The sequence below is a fragment of the Stegastes partitus genome, unplaced genomic scaffold, assembly GCF_000690725.1.
Source record: "Stegastes partitus isolate 25-593 unplaced genomic scaffold, Stegastes_partitus-1.0.2 Scaffold1608, whole genome shotgun sequence".
Lineage (NCBI taxonomy): Eukaryota > Metazoa > Chordata > Actinopteri > Pomacentridae > Stegastes > Stegastes partitus.
Window position 1 is genome coordinate 73,011 of NW_007579339.1, and position 19,941 is coordinate 92,951.

At 41.4% G+C, this 19,941-nt stretch overlaps 1 protein-coding gene across 1 annotated transcript in view; it reads right to left on the reverse strand.

The window, feature by feature from the left end:
• The window catches only part of slc12a2 (solute carrier family 12 member 2), a 70,494-nt gene extending 65,923 nt beyond the window's left edge, over positions 1-4,571 (reverse strand). Inside the window, exon 1 of the mRNA XM_008300924.1 lies at positions 3,622-4,571. Within this exon, the coding sequence (XP_008299146.1) occupies positions 3,622-4,173 (552 nt within the window). The 5' untranslated portion in view covers positions 4,174-4,571. The remainder of the gene's footprint in view (positions 1-3,621) is intronic.
• Positions 4,572-19,941: the final 15,370 nt, after the last annotated feature.

The window sequence follows — 19,941 nt, forward strand, 5'->3', positions numbered from 1 at the left end:
ACCAACGTGCACTGTTTTCTCCGCTCATAGAAAACAGTGAATGTGGATAAAATAACTCAATTTCACCTTGGGCAAATTTGACTTTAGGACACTTTATTTCACTCTTTTCAAAGTAATTTTGCTCACATAATGGTCACACTGCAGCCCCCTAGCAGGGTATACCACAGTCTCCAATGTGAGGTGTTTAAGGACCATCTGTAAATGTGGAGTCTATCAATAAGCAACTGTTCAGCTAGTGAGGTGTTTCACCTGTGACCAGGTGGAAGGTGTGACCAAATGACAATGTTGGTCAGATGGCCACCATCCCCAAGTTGTGCCCTGCTGGAGGTTTCTTCTTGTTAAACCTGAGTTTTTTTTCTTACCACGATCACCAAGTGCTGCTGAAAGGGAGTTGTTGGATTCATGGGATTTAACTTGAAAAGATAATATTATACAGTCTTCACCTTAATATATGAAGTACCCTGACAATACTCATGTTATAAACTGGCACTATATGAATAATTGTGAATGAAATTCTTCTAACTCCTCTTATTCAGAATCCTGGCAAGGTTTTCCAAATCCACCTCTTACATATATATTTGAAACTAACTCCAAAGGTTTATAACTTATCTTAACTGGCCAGCAGCCCATCTTCTTTGGTCAGGTCTGGTCTGGTCTGGTCTGGTTCTGGGCATCTTGTTGCATAAAGCTTCAAGGTCATGTAATTCCTATATTTTGCTCATCATCTGCATCTTTGTGTGTCATGAGTTGCAAGTACAGTAGATAAGCAAAGTCCAATGGACAAAGAGGCTGGATGTAGGAGCTGGGTCTCTGATTTCTACTGTACCACTCAGGACTCAGTGCAGTCCACTTCACCAGGCTAGCAACTATATCTTTTGTAATCTTCAGCACACTTTAACCCAGAGCTGACCAAATAAAGTACAACCCTACCTCTTGTACTCTACAGTGTGGAACTAAAGACATCATATTTGACTTTCTTTTATCATGAAAAGAAAACTACACGCAGAATATCTAAAAGTATGCAAATCTGATGTTGCCCTTGACGTCTCAAAACTGGTCCTGAAAGCAGGCTTTCAGAGTCATCTGGATAAATAATGCAAGTAAAACCCATTTTCATATCTTGATAGCTGAATGCAGTTTCTTCAAACAGGCCCAGGACAGAACCAACTTACACACTTGTGCTGACTGAGTTTCAAGACTCTCTGTACATCAACTGCATTGATAATCGATTGGGTGTTGTTTCACTTCTGGTATATTGAGAGTATAAACAGCCAGAAAATTGTGTCTTAACATTGAATCTTTTTCTAGAGTGTATGCAAACCAGCATGTCCAGCATCACTTAGACCAACTGGTCCATGAGTGGTTTTTGAGCTTGAGAAACACATTATTTGATCATTTCAAGTGGCAATACACAAGTTTGTTTGTTTGTTTGTTTTTTTTGCTATAATTTATCATTATGATGTAAATGTTGAATGCACAATGTAAAGTCTTAAACTGGTTTGCTATAAGCCTCACTTTCGCTATAACAGTGTGTCCAAAATCTTTTACAAAAATAAAGGCTGGGTTTCTGGTTAAAGGAACAACTGGAATAAGTGTGGAAGTTCTACCTGGCAAAAGATACAGAGCTCGGCTGTCAAAGGATTCAAAGACGGCAAAGAGGGAGAGTGATAGAAACTGAGGTAAAACAAGTCAGTCTGTCTGAATCTCAGATACTCACTAACAGGCGCAACAGCATTTAAGACTTAAAAACCAACACTTACTTAGCATTTTAACTAGATCAGTAAGTTTAAAAAAAACTGCCTACTTATTATTAAACTGGGTGATTCACGGGGCCTTCATCATAGCACTGAGATCTGGGTCACTAGTTGCTTTTTAACATACACATTTTCAACAAGGATTGGCTCAATGTGGTTATTTGTGAATTATGACAAAAATATGGACTGATTCATACGACATGATTCATTACCCTGGTGAGCACGTAACTCGATCAATTCATGAGGGGCAATATGGATAAAACCTTGTATCAGAGCATAAATAATCTAAACTTTGTAGAAAAAAAAGTAAATACAGAACAGAAGAACACAAATGCCAAGGATATGACTGTGGTTATTTCAAACCAGCGTCTTCAGAACTTATTTTTACACTGTATTCTCCCACTTCTTATTAGCTTAGTTGCAAACAAATGGTAAAGATGTTATTAAACCAATATGAACTGTGAAGCTTTTATTAAATCTTTTTAACTCACAAATATCCGTATTAGCCTCAAACATCCTGTATCAGATGGACTGCTTAAAAACTTCAAAATCAAAGATCAGTGGGGTTTTTTTTTATGGTAACTCAGACAGAAGAACATGTACAAGGCCACAGGCAAAAGGCTACAAAGACAATGCTCCACTTATTCACAGACTTGCTATCAGTAATTCTAATAATACTTAGCTTATCTTGCTTTAAATTCCTAATTTTGATTACACAAAAACAAAAAGGACAGTCACAGATTACGTGCTGCATTTCACAAATGTCTTCCAGCCATAGCTGTTACAAGTATCGGCTTTGGAATAGTTTTCTATTCCAGAGCGAGAACGCAGAACAAATTCACCTGGGATTTGATGTATTAAATCAGGCTACTGCTGCCAACAGTTGCTTTAAAGTTATCAAAATATAACCTTGATAATTAAAGGTTACTCGGTGTCAGATAAACAAGCTACAGCTCACAGCTCTGCACTACAAATAACTCTTTAAAATCAGAGATCAGGCCACGTGTGATCAAGATGAAGACTCAACAATTCATTTTCAAGCTCTTTGTTTAGTCACTGACGGTGTAATCCTGGTGCGAGCTGAGGGGAAACTGTATCTGAGGACCAGTATCCAGCGTGTCCACACACTTTTGGTCCCAATTTTGAAATTACTTGTTCTTTTTTAATGTGTGTTTGAAGTCTTTTGATGGATTTTATCACACAACATCAATGTTGGACTTGACTAATGTTCTTGTGTCCTAATGGGGGCAGCTATGCTGTTCATGTGGCTGATGAAAACCCTTCTGAGATGAGTTACGGTTTCAAACAACACATTAATGCCAGGGGCATTGGAATCTTGTGGCTGCATAGCATACCAGTGAATGAGGTTAATTAGTCTGAACATGAGAAGAACGGCCAGGAAGTTTTCACTACACAAAACAAAACAGCAACTTGTGACACACTTTCATAGATTATGTTTATGTAGTGTTAAATTTATTGGACAAAATGTAAACATCATCCCAGCACCACACAAACATCCGATTCCAACCGAGCTCCAGTCCTAAATCCCTCAGTGCTACGAAACACAACCTCAGTCCTGTAAGGCTGCTGTGAACTAGAGGGAGCAGTCAAGGAGAAGCACATGCCGTTTGTGTCTGCAAAGAATGTCAGTACCTTTGCTCAACACATGACCTAGAATGACATTAGAGGGTCTGTAGTGTCTGAGCAGCAACTGAGGATGTGAGCACCTGATGTGACAGTCCTCTGGAACTAATGATGTCCGCTCCACGTTATTAAAACGAAGCTCATTTCTACACAATGAAATCACATCTACACAGCGATGTCATGCCTAACTCACTCCGTTCTCGCAGCCATGTGGGGGCCTTACCTTGTCCAGCTCGTCATGCAGCTCCGACAGGGTGGGTCTGATGAGTTTCTCCCCCAGCGGCGCTGCTGTCTGCCGATAGAAATCGATGTTGGGCACGGCATCGATGGTGTTGTGACCAAAAGTCCTCAGGTAATAGGTGTTGGTGTGGGTGTCATAGTGATAGTGATGCTGGCCCCCTGTAGATGAATGCAAGCTGGTCTCGCTCATCACCGTGTCCCCGTTCTGCAATCCCTCAGCCGGCGCTGCCTCTGGAGATGCAGGGCTCCCCGCTCCGCTCGGATCGGCAAAGTTCACCACCCGAAACCGGCCTTTGGCTTCCTCGCTGCCGACCCCTGGGTCAGTACTCGGACCCTCCGTGGCAGTGGCGGAAGCGTCGGAGCTCGGGGACTTATCATCGCTGGCGCCCGCAGCCTCAGCAACAAGGTCCACCTGGAACCGGCTCTGGCTGGGCGTTGGACCGGGCGGCCTCTGCCCCGCATCTGGGACTAGAAAATCATGTTCCGTCGCGGCGTTCTCTGCCGGGGCGGAAGGCGCGGAGGATGGTGCTGACATGGCACAAAAACACTAATGAACGTAGAAACCGTGTTGGAGAAAAACTGTTTATAGCCCACAAATCTAACTAGACAAAGTGTGGAAGCTCGGGAGTCGCCCGGTAATAACTGTCTTCCTATTTAACGGGAAGAACACGCTGCTCCGCCCGGTCAGAGGAGGCGCAGGGCAGCCGTGCGGAGAGCGGCAGTAGTTGAGGATAGCTCGTTAGCTTCCTCAGAACATGCGGCTACGGGCTGGAAACTTTAAAGCACTTTCCTCCTTCTTCAACCGCGACAATAAGTCCAAAATTCTCCTTTTACCTTCTGTAGTACGGAACCACAGCACTAAATGCCGTCCACCTCTGGTTGTTTCTGTCGTTCAGGGCAGGATGCTGTTGTCGACCTTGCCGCAGCTCCTCCTAGACTCCGACAGCTTCCCTCGCTGCAATTATACACACTGCAGACGGCCTCGCTGAAGGGTGGGCTACAGCTGGGGGGGGAGGGAAGCCTCGCGATATCTTATGGATCGCGTTTCTTTTCTTTTTTTTTAGGGAAGGAAATGTCGCGAGACGACATTACAATACCCAAACAGAAGGCGTGACGTTTTCAGGCGATGGGAGGAAGAGACGGGGACCGACAGGGGAGGGGGTGAGACTGCACCAACAGGGCTTTTATTTACCCTCATTCAGGTTAGGAGAGAAATAGTGCGCACCAAAAACTGCCATTTAACTGGTGTTCTGTTTTTGACTTTTTGATATAATATAGCCTACTGTGAGGGTCTACTATGGCTATGTAGTACACATGTGGTCTCCACTTTCTCCTATTATAACATGCAATTGCCAAAACGGCTTCAGAAATATTATTCTTTCATGCCTGTGACATATTTAGATAAATTCCAGATACTGGAATTATAATGACAGGTGTAAGTTGTATAATGTAACTGTTGTGATTGTCAGTATAACTATTAACAGATCTTTTAACTGGTATTGTTCCCTGATAACTGCAGACACACCAAAACTGAAGATACTGCAACAAAGCTCATGTTGCTCCTCAGACAGATTTCACAAGCAGACTATACGATGTTTTAACCTTATTGTCTTATGTGATATGTAGGTGTCAGACGATTCAGCCAACAAACGCACAATACCTTCACTGTGCAACTGCTATGACTAAAGCGTGTGCATTTGTGTGTACATGTTGCAAATGCCACATGAACAACATTACACTTTACAGCCTGGTCGTTATCTTAGCATGTGCATAGGCACACATTGCAAGTGGGGCATGTTTAGTGTGCTGCAGCAAATGCCTATTTAAATGACATAAACAGGTAATTTCATGAAATGTCACATCTATATGAAATGACCAAGTGCAACACTTAGGCTACATCATGTCTAACACCTGTGTTTCCATTGTTTGTGGTCTGTAGCCATTATCAGACACAGGATGTGTTACACTGCGGGTTCATTAATCTGTTAAAGTGATGGAATTCTGTCATTAAGGCACAGGTCCCTTTTCTCAAATGGTTAAAAAAAAAAATAATAGCCTTATTCATTTATGATTTCCTAGACACATAATATTCTGTCCAAGATGTTTGTGCAACTGTTGCGTTTGAGATGCTCATATGGATTCTGTTTGATGCTGCAAGAATTCAGTAAGATCAGAGGAAAGACTTGTACAAACAACTGGAAACAACAATATAAACTTCAGCCCCAGCTAATGTTTTTTCAAACCCGGATTACGTTCATATTTCTGAGTTTCAGGAACATTTCTGTTTGTAATGGATGTGAAATTATAGAGCAAAGTGAAGGAGGAAATGGATAACATTCATTGAAGGTGTTTTGTGACTTCTGGTATACAAACTATGGTTTATGGGCTCTGTGGGATGTTTTTGGATCGGTTGTGTTGCAGAAATGTGGAAAAATCCTGGAAGTATGTTGTTTTGGCATGGCTATCCATTAATGTCAAGGCAGTTCAGATTTGCATTACATAAATGTTACTAGGTCCAGTCTTAGGTATCATAAGTAGGTCCCTGTTACAGCCCCCGGTGCCTGTGTGCCATCTTGCTGTTGTGAACCTTTGCAGCCTTTGTGTAGGGAGATAGCTTGTGTATGCCCAGCTGTGGCTGGCTTGAGAGCTTGCTCCAGAAAGCTGTGAGTCATTTCTGCTGATTAGCCTGGAGCCCCGGACCTGCACTCCAGCCCCTGCTCTCCCTGCCTTCCAACTTGTCTGATTGGTCCACAACCTGGTTTCCTCCTCCAACAAGACTGCAGCAATCACCACACCTGGCTATCAATCCACAATAAACCTCACAGTCAGGGCGACTGGGATTTAATGTAAACAGTTGGCCTCAGGTGCCTCTGCTGCCTTTGTCTTTTGTGTTCTTTGTGACTTCAGTTGGCAGCTGTTAACTTAGTGTGGAAGTTACCTGTGTCTTGGTGAAGACTGTAACTTAAATTAGCAGCTGTTCAACTTTTTGAAGAAGTTCCTTATTGCCTCTGGTTGGTATGTGTTTTGAGGCACTTGTTTGTTTAATTTCTTTTGTTGGTTATGGGTGTTGCTATTGTGTTTGAATTTGGCTAAGGAGTTCAGTTGTTTAGTTCAGTTTAGTTCTGTTTTGTTTTGTTTAGCTAGTTTCATAACTCTGTTAGCCTTCGTTTGGTTTTATTTTGTTTTTGATTTAACAAAACCTGCTAGCTCTGTTTTCTTTGTATTAACACTGTTATTTCATTTAATTTTGTCACAAAGCAATAAACTGCCCTACCCAACCAATAACATCTGGTGTTTTGCTCCACCCAGCTGAACCTAGAGGGCTGGATCATAACAGTCCTGTTAAGGCATTTGACGTTAGTTACCTGAATGTTTGGGCACTCGTAGTGTTAAGTGTAAATCAGGCATATCCAAATACAGAACACAGTGCATACAAGCAAGTTGAACAAAAGGTGACCTTTAATAAAAATGTATAGATGTCAGAGGAACAAAAGCAAGTGAGGGACAACTTAAGCTGACGACAGCTGGAGAATCCAGGTGAAAACAGTTAAGGTCTGACGTGATGAAGTCCAACAAAAATATAGTAAGGCAAACTGACAGAATCAATTCAGAAGTAAAACGTAGGGAATAAAGCGGAAAGAGGACAGAGGACATATGCAGAGACATACAAACAAAAACAGACGACCTGTTAACTGAAAGAGGCAAAACTTTCATACGAAATATACCAGAACCAAACATCTAGAGGCAGAAAAGTCCAAGGACTCAAGCAGAGGACCTGATGGCAAGGCTGGACAACTGGGAGGCAGAGAACACCAGGTAGACAGTCCAGAGGCAGGAAAGTAAAGTGGAGCTGTTCAATTTAAAGGCAGGGCAAACTGGTGGGACTGCTCCAAGGGTGACCTGAGGGAAGACAGATGGAAGCAGGAGGCCAGTGTCAAAGGCAGGACATCAGAGGCAGATGTGTTGGATACTGGAATTCATGGATGCAAAGGCAGAAAACTGGAAACCAAAGGAGCTGAACACTGCTAGGTCCCAGCAGACAATACAATCTGTGATGCACACAGATGCAGTCAGTGCTTTCGTTGGTCAAAGTCATCCTCTGACTCAGGATAAGGATAGGGGTTGTGCCACAAGGACAGGCTGCAGGTCAAATGATGGATCAAACTCAGAGGCTGTGTTTGCTTATTTAATTCAATTTCAATTAAATTTTATTTATACTGGGGCACCGCTATAGCTCACTTGGTTGAACTGGTGTCCCATGTACAGGGCTGCAGTCCAGATGTGGAGGTCTATGAGTTCGAATCCCGCTCATGGCCCTTTCCCACACGTCCTCCCTCCATTCTTCTCCCCCACTTTCCTGTCTCTCTCTCTCACTGCACTGTTGAATAAAGGCACAAAGGTCAAAAAAAATTACTTAAAAAAAAACATTATTTATATGACACCAATTCAGAACATGTGTCATCTCATACCACATACACTATATTGCCAAAAGTATTCACTCACCCATCCAAATAATCGAAATCATGTGTTCCTATCACTTCCATGGCCACAGGTGTATAAATATCAAGCACCAAGGCATGCAGACTGTTTCTACACACATTTGTGAAAGAATGGGTCGCTCTCAGGAGCTCAGTGAAATCCAGAGTGGTACTGTGATAGGATGCCACCTGTGCAACAAGTCCAGTCGTGAAATTTCCTCGCTCCTAAATATTCCACAGTCAACTGTCAGTGGTAGTATAACAAAATGGAGGCAACTGGGAGCGACAGCAACTCAGCCACAAGTGGTAGGCCACGCAAACTGACAGAGCGACGTCAGCGGATGCTGAGGCACATAGTGCGCAGAGGTCGCTAACTTTCTGCAGAGTCAATCGCTGCAGACCTCCAAACTTCATGTGACCTTCAGATTAGCTCAAGAACAGTTCGTAGAAAGCTTCATATAATGGGTTTCCATGGTAGAGCAGCTGCATCCAGGCCATTAATCACCAAGTGCAATGCAAAGTGTCGGATGCAGTGGTGTAAAGTATGCCGCCATTGGACTCTAGAGCGGTAGAGACACGCTCTCCGGAGTGACAAATCACGCGTCTCCATCTGGCAATCTGATGGACGAGTCTGAGTTTGGCAGCTGCCAGGAGAACGGTACCTGTCTGACTGTATTGTGCCAAGTGTAAAGTTTGGTGGAGGGGGGATTATGGTGTGGGGTTGTTTTTCAGGAGCTGGGCTTGGCCCCTTAGGTCCAGTGAAAGGAACTCTGAATGCTTCAGCATGCCAAGAGATTTTGGACAATTCCATGCCCCAAGGTCCATAAAGACATGGATGAGAGAGTCTGGTGTGGAAGAACTTGACTGGCCTGCACAGAGTCCTGACTTCAACCCGATAGAACACGTTTGGGATGAATTAGAGCGGAGAGATGTGTAGCTCCAGATCCAGACACCTGCAGAAAGAACAAGCACTGGACCTCAGGAGAGACAGAGTTCGTGATAGGTCATAGTGCTGTAAAAAGAAAGAGAGAGGAGAGGAGAGGAGAGGAGAGGAGAGGAGAGGAGAGGAGAGGAGAGGAGCCCAGTGCATCATGAGAAGTGCCTCAGCAGTCTAAACCTATAGCAGCATAACTAATGGACAGTTCAGGTGATCCTGAGCAGCTCTAAATATAAACTTTATCAAAGAGGAAAGTTTGAAGCCTAATCTCAAAAGTAGAGAGGTTCTCTGCCTCCCAAACCCCAGAAGTTAAAAATTCATGGACCAGTTTCTGAGCATCACTTTGAGACAGAATGTTCCTGATTTTGACAATATTAGCAAGAGAAAGAAGGCCGTCGTACAGACTTGCTTTATGTGTGAGTTGAAGGACTTACCCTGGTCAAAAATAACTCCAAGGTTCTTTACAGTAGAACTGGAGGCCAAGGCAATGCCATCTAGAGTAACTATCTGGTTAGATAATGTGTTTCTGAGGCGTTTAGGGCAAAATACCACAACTTCTTGGAGTCTGACTAATGGATTATCTTCATTTGGCTTTATAGATAAATATAGCTGGGTATCATCTACATACCAATGGCAATATATGCAGTGCTTCCTAATAATACTGCCTAAGGGGAGCATGTACAAAGTAAATAATACTGGTCTTAACACATAATTCCATAACTAACTCTGCTGTGAGTGGAAGAATCATCATTAACATGAAGAAAATGAAATCTGTATGATAAATATGATTTAAACCACTATAGTGCAGTTCCTTAAATCCCAATGACATCAGTACTATAATGCTGTGATCCACTGTATCAAATGCAGCACTGAGATCCAGCAGAACAGGTATAGAAACACTTCACTGTCTGATTCTGTTAGAAGATCATTAGTTATCTTCACCAGTGCTGTCTCTGTAGTATGATGCATTCTAAATCCTGAATGACCCTCTTTACTTCATGCAAACCATTCCTATGCAGATGGTCACATAATAGGCTTGCAACTTTTTCAAGAATTTTAGAAAATAAAGGGAGGTTGGATATGGGTCTATAGATGACTAAAACACCTGAATCCAGAGCAGGCTTTTTCAGTCGTAGTTTGATTACAGCAACCCTAATAGCCTGCTTGCTGATAAAGACAGGTTGATGATGTCTAATACTAGAGAGTTAATTAAAGAAAAAACATCCTTGAACCAATCTGGTTGGGATGAGATCTAACAGACATGTTGCTTGTTTAGAAGAATTTACTATCGATGTGAGCTCTGAGAGATTCACAGCAGAGAAGCAGTCCAAATGGGAGGTGGGCCTCACCCCATCAGGCAAATGTGATGCCTGGTGAAGATTCAGTACCGAAACGTTGTATCAACAATCAATAATAATATCAATAATGAATCTATGACTGCCAGTTAAACAGTGTCCAGGAGTTTGAACCTGAGGCATCTGTCATAACGCGTTAACAGTGGTTGTGTAATTTTTCTCACCGCCAATGGGTGGAGACAAAAGTTTCACACCAAAGGTTCAAACAGTAGATTCAGCCATATACCATATTTAAGTTTTTAATGCTTTATGACTGTTAACTTATTACAGTACAACTTAAAGCTAATGCAGACTGAAATCTAGCAGAAAAAAGTGGAAGCCAGATATTTTAAGGAGCCTTTTGTAGCCAGTGTTCTCCTGGAGCTGATAGCACGCTGACCTACTGATCACAGTGTACCTATATTTCTTTGTGAGATGTTACTGCACTATTTTGCCCTCAGTCGAATCAAACTAAATCACTTAAAATCAGGTTTGTTTTTGTGGAAAATTAAAGTAGACCAGGGATAATTTAGGCAGCTTTTCCTAATCAACAAAGTTTACTGAAGGTTGAGTTTTGCGTTTGTCAAAATAAAACATGGTACTAGCAGAATAGCTGCTGAAGATATGCTGGAAGTTGTTAGAATAGAATAAAATTTTATTGTCCGCCAAGGTGGAAAATTGCCTTTGTCTCACTAACACAAAAGATTCACATGACATACATACAGACACACAGCAATACATAGTATAGGTACCTACAGGTAGCTGTTGTATCAACATATAAGTGATGATATTATATATATTCATGGTTATTGCTGTCATTGACTCAGGACCGAAGGAGCATCTAATATCAAGTATTTCCAAATCCGATTGGAAACATATTGTGGTTTTACACTCAAACAATTAGCATTATGATAAGTGTCCCAGTGATGACAGCCAATGAAATGTAGACTAAACCATCCACCTGACTTGGTGAGGAAGGAAACAATAATTAATAAAAAGGAGTTAACAATACAACAACTTCAACACCACAACAAAATGGTTTTATTTCCATTTCAATGCGTCATTATGGTGAAAGTGTTCTGATGACAGGCCTTTCTCTTCTTATGCACACATGCTGCCAATCCTTCGGTCCAGATGATTCCACTTCAAAGGCTGCTGGGTTTTTTTTTTCTTGCCTGTTCAAGTTAACGTGATTTTAGATTTAGAATGGAATGTGTTGATCTAACGGTAACCTTTGAGACAGGGCTTTATCTTTGCCATGTTTGCCACTTAGCTTGAATATCTACATAAACAAGATATATATATCTCACAGTTCTTCTGCAAAACTCTCCCTTGTCTGATCATTTTTTAATAACATTTTAACAATAACAGTTTACAATAATGGACTACAGAGCATCTACAAAGAAGTTCCATTCCAGCAGAAGTTGATCTGATAAAGCAATAACTAAATTTAAGGAAATGATACATACCACAGGCTTTGAAAGTAGCTATAATAAAACCATAACTCAAAAAGCCTACTCTAGATCCAGATGTTTTAGCCAACTATAGGCCCATAACAAGATTTAGAATGAATCATAGTACAGAAACAGCATTGGTGAGGGTCACTAATGACCTACTTATAGCTTCAGACAGTGGACTAGCTTCTATACTCGTTCTACTGGATCTCAGTGCTGCATTTGATACAGTGGATCATAGAATCTTATTACAGAGACTGGAATATGTCACTGGGACTAAAGCAGTAGTTATCAAACTTTTTCTGTCTGGCCTCCCTGCTGCTGACAAAAGCTTTTTTATTCCCTCCCTGTTAAAGTGTTTTTGGTTTTCTTTTGTTTCTTCCCACTGTTGCCAACTGCTTGCTCATAGGGAATCCAGAGGCAACTCTGGATTGTTGGGTTCTCTGATCTCTATTTAAAATTTGTAAGGTCTTAATTGAATTAAGAAGAATGATAGTACATCTCTTCAGAAATTTGATATCCTCCATGCTGAAGAGGACTGAATCTATAATCAAAAATAAAGGTGGACATTGAAAAGTAGAGTATTAAAAAAATGAAAGATGTGAATCTAAAGACAAGTATCTTCAGAAAGTATCACATTTAGCAATAACAACAAATGGGCTGCACAGTGGCTCGGTGGTTAGCATTGTCGCCTCACAGCTAGAAGATCTCTGGTTCGTGTCCTGGCCTGTGTGGAGTTTGCATGTTCTCCCTGTGCAGCAAAAAATCCATCTATTATCTGTACCTACTTTACCTACTTTGCTGACTTATCATGGTCATGAACACCCTAAGTTCAATCACGAACAACTAAAAGCTTCAAAGTAACTGGTTAATGTACACAGCCTGTCTGATGGCAGTATCATTGCAGACAGTAGAGAGGAGGAGCAGAGTAGCTGAGTGGACAGCTTGGTACATCCAATGTAAACAGCAGCTAGCACTTTTAAGCTTATGCAGTCTGCAGAAGACAACAGTAATAATATCATCATAGATCAGCTTTGTTTAAACTTTGCGTGTGCACCACATAGTTACTAAATTTTTCTGTCACTCATATACAAGTAAAATTACAAGATAATTAGCAAGTGTACTCGAAAATGTATTCATTTTCTGTTTGTCTGAGGCAGTCATGACATGAAATACAGTCACACTTTCACCAGAAGTTGCTTTCACGTGTCTACGCCCAGCAAGTGCTCCAGGCTGTTTGCAAGTTTGTAATAATAACATTATTCATGAGTTCCCACTTTGAAAGGCTGCTGGCATACTTGATCTCTAGTCCTTCCAGCAACAGAAGCAATGACTACTTAAACAGAAAAAATGCATGTCAGCACACAAACAATCCTGTTTAAGAATTATTTACACACTAAATATCACTGTTTGTTCCCACTGTGACGTCATGGAACGGGGGAAGTCTGACGTGTGTTCAAATGGTAGAACACTAGTTTCATTATTTTACAGCACTATCATCTCTTACAGCAAAATCTAGTGTAAAAATAAACATTAACACTGATTGTGACGAATGACTGATGTAAATGGAATCACTAAGTGTTCGGTGGTAACAGGGCTGGGTTACCAAGTTCCAAGCAGGCAAGTGCCCTGAGGCCCCTCGTCATAGGAGCCCCCTCGTCATAGGAGCCCTCAAATCGTTGCATTCACTCTGAGCTGTATGTTGCTAAAGTATTTTGAGTCTTGTATTTTTTACTGCCAATTGGCATTTATACACATATAAAGAGCTGAGTGGAAATGACAAAAAAATTAAGAAATCCTGCGTTTTGATTGTGCTTTTAAAATTATATATTTCTGTTGCACCCCCTCCTTGTGCAAATGAATGGAGAATTAGTGCCCTACTGCTTATTCACAACAGTAGTGCATGGAAACCCACTTAAATTACCCTCTTATGTTGCAGATTTTGTGACTATTCAGTTAAAATTTATGATGTGCTTGGATGGAAACCCAGCGAATGTGGATTGCATTTTAGTGGCTAAATCTAGAAAATATCTTGTTTATAGAACCTTATCATTTTAGCTTACTGTTGTGGTAGCACATTATGCATTATTACCACAAACCAATCAACGCAGAGATTCATCTATTCATCCATCCGTTTTGTAAACACTGCTTAATCCTTAGTAGGGTTGCGGGGGGCTGGAGTCTATCCCAGCTGACTCAGGGTGAAGGCAGGACACACCCTGGACAGTCTATCACAGGGCTACACTTAGAGACAGACAACCAAGCACACTCACATTCACACCTACAGACAATTTAGAATCACCAAATAACCTCAACATGATTTTGAACTGTGGGAGGAAGCCGGAGAACCCACATTTTGTATTTTTTTAAATACTTTATATGTCCACCTTTATTTTTGATCATAGACTCAGTGCTCTTCAACATGGAGAATACCAAATGTCTGGAGAGATGTACTATCACTCTTCAGAGAACTTATCTAATTAGTATAGAACTTATTTATGTTTAGCTGCTCTTTGCTGAAAGGGTTGTGTTGCTCTGCCTTTGTCTTTAAAATACCCCAAAAGTGTCCTATTGGATTTAATTCAGGAGGCATACTTCAAAAACTCTACTGTTCATCTTAGAAACAATGCAGTTGTAAGAGGTAATGGAATGTATTTTACTGGGGTTTAAAAACCTTCATATATGACTCACCTTAACGGCCAATCATTTCTCTCTAGTTTTAAATGTTTATAGTCTAACAGACAAAATAATCATAGGAATAGATGTCCAATAACTTTTTGAAGTTGAATTGAAACAAATACTTGTTTAAGTTTTATTCCACAGCATGGTTGGCAGGAGAATATCCACTTGATTTATGGCCAATTCATGCCTTCATGCACAGGCAGATAAGAGAGCTGCAGGGGCTGCTCTGTTCATGCTACAATAAGGCCGCCCAATCTGCTACACAGCCTGTTTCATTTCTCCTCATATCAAAGAGAGAAAAACACATGAGAAAACAGCAGCTGGTTCCAGATCAAGTTCTGGCACTGTATCAATGATTATTCCTGAGGTGTGACAGGCCCAGTGTGTGGACATAGGACAGAATTTAGATAAGATACTTTTGGCCAGGATGCCCTGGTACAAGAGGTTTTTAATCTCAGTGGGTCTTTCCTGGTTAAATAAAATGTGTTGAGGTGAGAGCAGTGTCGGATGGGAGACGGAAGGGAGTTCCAGGGGGTGGGAGCAGCAACAGAAAAAGCTGTCCCCCCAGGTTCGGTGCTTGGTCCTTGGTGGTGGGGCGAGGAGGTGAGCAGAGGAGGAACGGAGGCTGCTGGAAGGCGTGTGGGGCTGGAGCAGGTCTGTGAGATAGGAGGGGGACTGATGATGTAGGGCTTTGTGGGTGAGGAGGAGGATCTTGAACGTGATGCACTCTCTGACAGGGAGCCAGTGGAGATGTTGGAGGATGGGGGTGATGGGATCACGTGAGGAGACGGGCGGCAGAGTTTTGAATAAGCTGAAGTTTTTTGAGGAGTTTGGAGGGTAAACCATAGAGGAGGCTATCGCAGTAGTCCAGCCTGGAGGTGATGAAGGCATGGATGAGTGTTTCAGCTGCAGGGAGGGAGAGGGATGGTCGGACAGTGGGTGGTTGACGAAATTTATGTCATTCATATCCTTGCTCAACGAAATAATGAGTTGGCCTTTAGATCTAGTTCTTTCCATTTTGCGTTGTAATCATCATTGCACCACCAGACTAAGTATCTTAATTAAGTTTCTTTATAATAATCCTCCAAGCATGGAAGAGACATTCTTCCCTTCTCTTTTGGTAACTGTAGTGGTTTAAATCACACCCTGGGATTCCAACCCAGCCGTAGAAATCTGGAAATCATCCAAATCTATATATTAAACAGTTTCAATAGCATCTCTACAGATGACTGAAGAAGAAACCACAAAATAATTTTCTTTCATTTTTTTTTATGTTCAATTCTCAGTGGATTTGAGGCCTCCAATGACTTCCTGTCCAAAGCCAAACATTGTAATACCAGATACAAAGACTTCTATCTCACTAAATTGAAAGCCCTTTCTGTGTCAAGGAAAATTTCCAGAGACTTTGCCTTTGAAGATTCTCAGTCATCCAGGTCATGGTTGTTCTTGTAGTTTAATTGTAGCAACTGGACTTGCTTGAGTTTCTTGAAGACGTTTCACCTCTCATCCAAGAGGCTTCATCAGTTCTGACCGAGTAGTTGGAGTTCCAGATACTTATATCCTTAAGGATCCATTAACACCTGAGTTTCAGTTACAGTTGAGGGTTTGTTGCTCCTCCTCCTCATTATGCGAGCCTTTAGTGCTCCCCCTGCCACAATGGGGTCTTTTGTGGCTGGGTGTGAATGTGGTTTCATCTTCCTGGGGAGAGATCTTCAGACTGAATTGCAAACAGGTGAGAGGTAATGCCCAGACCTCCACCACTGTTGAGGGATGGTCTTTCCAGTTTGACATAGACGACTTCTTTCACCCGTCTCTCAAACCACCTGTCCTCCCTGGCCAAAATCTGTACATTATTGTCTTCAAAAGAGTCTCCTTTGTCCTTAAGATGCAGGTGGACTGCTAAGTCCTGTCCTGAGGAGCTGCTCTTCTGTGCTGAGCCATGCACTTGTGGAGCGGTTGTTTTGTCTCCCCAATGTACAGGCCTGGGCATTCCTTGCTGCACTGGACTGCGTACACCATGTTGCTCTGTTTGTGTCTTGGTGTCTTGTCCTTTGGATGGACCAGCTTCTGTCTCAGGTGTTGGTGGGCTTGAAGTGAACTGGAATGCTGTGTTTATTAAAAATCCTCCAGAGCGTCTCAGAAACTCGTGCAACATAAGGGACGACTATGCTGTTTCATTTCTTGGTCTTTTCTTCTCCGTCTCTTTCCCAGTGATTAGTTGAAAAATGTAAAACTTATTTCACTTTTTTTTTTAGACATCTTAGTTGTTTGCTACATTTAAAAATCTTGCCAAACAGTATTTGATGACGATAGTTAAATGTGTGTAAATTCTTCAGCATGAAATGCTGTAAGAACACATTTAAGCTGCATGCAGCCTATTTTCTAAAACTTACTTTTAGACTACATTCAATACAGCTTTACAATCACGACATCATTTTGGCTACACCACAATCATCCCAATTCAGACATACTCATGTAGCTGGGTCCATAAGTGCTTGTAACTTTGTTTACATGGTGGGCAGTTTTGTTCTTTGTCAATGAATAGAACCTTCATGGTCTCATTTAGGCAGACCATTTTGTATTACAGAATGGTCTGGCTGTGCCTCAAATCATTGTCATGTTGCTATATGGTAAAGAACGTGCTGGCTTCTTTGTATTTCTTTAGATCAGTCACAGTCCTATTGGATGGAGCTAAGCAAAGGATACGGCTTTAAGTTCCATCAAAACAGTGAATGGGAATTGTTTTGGTGGAACCTTTGCACACCGGAAGGCAAGAACTGTGAATTAATTGATAAAATGATGCACTTAAAATACACCCAGTAATCAGTTTATTAGGTAGCTTTACCTAAAGTTAGCATTTTAATGCAACAGTCCTGCAGTGAATCCTTCCTTCATGAATGTTCAGTTTGTGATGAAACCGTTCTGGAGAACTACTATTCTAACAGCGGACTTTGGAATGCAGACTTTACTGTGTTTCTATTGTTTTGTACCCTCCGGAACAGAAATGCATCTCTATATAATGCAGTGAAGTTCAACAGCACCACAAAATGCATCCATTACAACAGACCATGAAGTTAAATCAACACCTTAGATAGCAGTTAAATTACAACACTTTTTTTGAAATATCCTAGATTAAGGGTTTCATTTCAATTTTTCAACCTTGGTCAATTTAACAGGAAACATATTCCAGGGGATTTCATGCATAAAAATTACTAATATTACTCTTTCAAATGTCCCTCAGTCACTAATATTGAGTCTGGCCACCCGTGACTCACCCAATTTGGCTATTTTTCTGGATATAAGCTAAATTTACACAAAAGTGAACTTTTCCCTGACCAATTTACTTACCTCAGCATTACTGTTACAAGAAAACACAAGTGTCTCTTTAAAGAAAATTTGAACACTCTGTTAAACCATGTGAAGCAGTTCCTAATTCAGCGGCCGCCCGAATCTACAACTCTGGTCGATCAAATCATCCATCCATCCATTATCTATACACCGCTTAATCCTCACTCGGGTCGCGGGGGGACATTCACACCTGCGGACAATTTAGAATCACCAATTAACCTCAATATGTTGTGTGGGAGGAAGCTGGAGAACCCGGAGAGAACCCACACTGCACAGGGAGAACATGCAAACTCCACGCAGAAAGATTCCGGTGTCCTCACCGTGAACCACCGAGCCAAATTGCAGCCCTCAATCGAATCAGTTCAGTCAAAATGAATATTCTCCCAAAATTTCTATATCTGTTTCAAACTATTCCAACTTGCATTCCCAAATCCTTTTTTGACTCCCTACACTCAGCTATATTGTCCTGTGTTTGGAAGAGAAAACATCCTCAATTTAGTAAAGCCTATCTTCAAAAATCTAAAACAAGGGAGGTATAGCACTGCCAAATTTCCGTTTTTATTACTGGGTGGCAAATATTTGTTGTCTTACATTTTGGTTTTACTTTCACAGCCAATTAGACTGTCCGCTATGGGTGGCAATGGAGTTGAACCCTGGAAGGAACATTTCTGTCCCAGCTCTGCTTGAATGTTCTCTCCCCCTTCCCCTAGATAAACCAGTCAACAACCCAGTGGTCTGGCATGCAATAAGAGTGTGGGTTCAGAATTGTTGATGTTGCCCTGCCCATCCACACTCAGTAGCTCAGAGACATTATGTCCCATCTACAACTCAAGAAAATTTGCTACTCAATCTGCAACTCAAATGTGACATTTCAAAAAGTTTGGGGGCGTTTCCTGGAACACTTCAGGATTCATCCAACAAACTAAGGCTCTCCTATCAACCACATTTTATTCTAGAAGTGCTCCATGCTTCATTTGTTTTCTTCTTTCGCCGAGCATACAACCGGACTGCCAGCTTCTTTCTGTGTTACACTCAAGGTTAAAAATATTCATCTAATCTTTTTTATTTAAAATTACTTCTTCAGCACATTGGGGATCTGTGGGGGTTCGGGACACCACCTGGGATATGTCCTGTTGAACAGTGTACACCTGTGTGACATCAGTTGTTTTTCCTTTTCTGTATAAGGAAGTGTATACTACTGTAGACCTTTGTACGATGGGCATATCTGCTGTGTGTCATATGTGGACAACCCTTATAAAAGAAAAAAACAAAAATATTTCAGAGAAATATACTTACTGATGTTAGTTTTAGTTCATTATAATATGCTTTATTTATTCTATGGGTGTCTTTACACACTTACTATGAGAACTGATGGTTCATTTACCATCTGATACATCCCAAACCTTGTCAGAGCGGTCTTGATGTTGTGACTAATTGATGAATGGCTTGCAAGCCCTCTAAGAGAGAAACATATTAGACAGATGGTTAAACAAATGGATCAAACATCCTCAGATACAACAGAGTGACAATAGTGGTGTGAGAGACTAAACTAAAGAGGAAACATTTGTAATTGCTCCAATTGTACATGGGCAGGATATGAGAACACAGATATAGAGCTCTTACGTCTCCATGACATCCTCCATTAGATCTAAAGTTTCCTAGCCTTTCCTGGCTGCATGCCTACTGCAGCAGGTTGTCATGCTGACAATCACACTGTGACAGGCTCTTCAATATCGTCTCACAGCAGTGTGGAAGGTCTGACCCCCCAGTGAGCTTCCTCCGCTCATTAGCCAGGGGGACTGCTAATCCAGTTAATGCGGCTCGCTACAGCAGGAGATCGTTACTATGACACACACTCAGTCCTCTATAGCTGCCTCAACACTGCAATATGTGAGAGTGCACGTTTTAAATATTTACTCTGATTTTCACTTATCTTTACAACCCTTTATAGTCGATATTATTTGGAGCATCATGCATTTAAAATGTAATATCCTAAGCTCTGAATCAAAAAGAGAACATATGTCATCCTCATGCCCCCCTTTTTTTTTTAGTACTTAATCAGTGTTGATG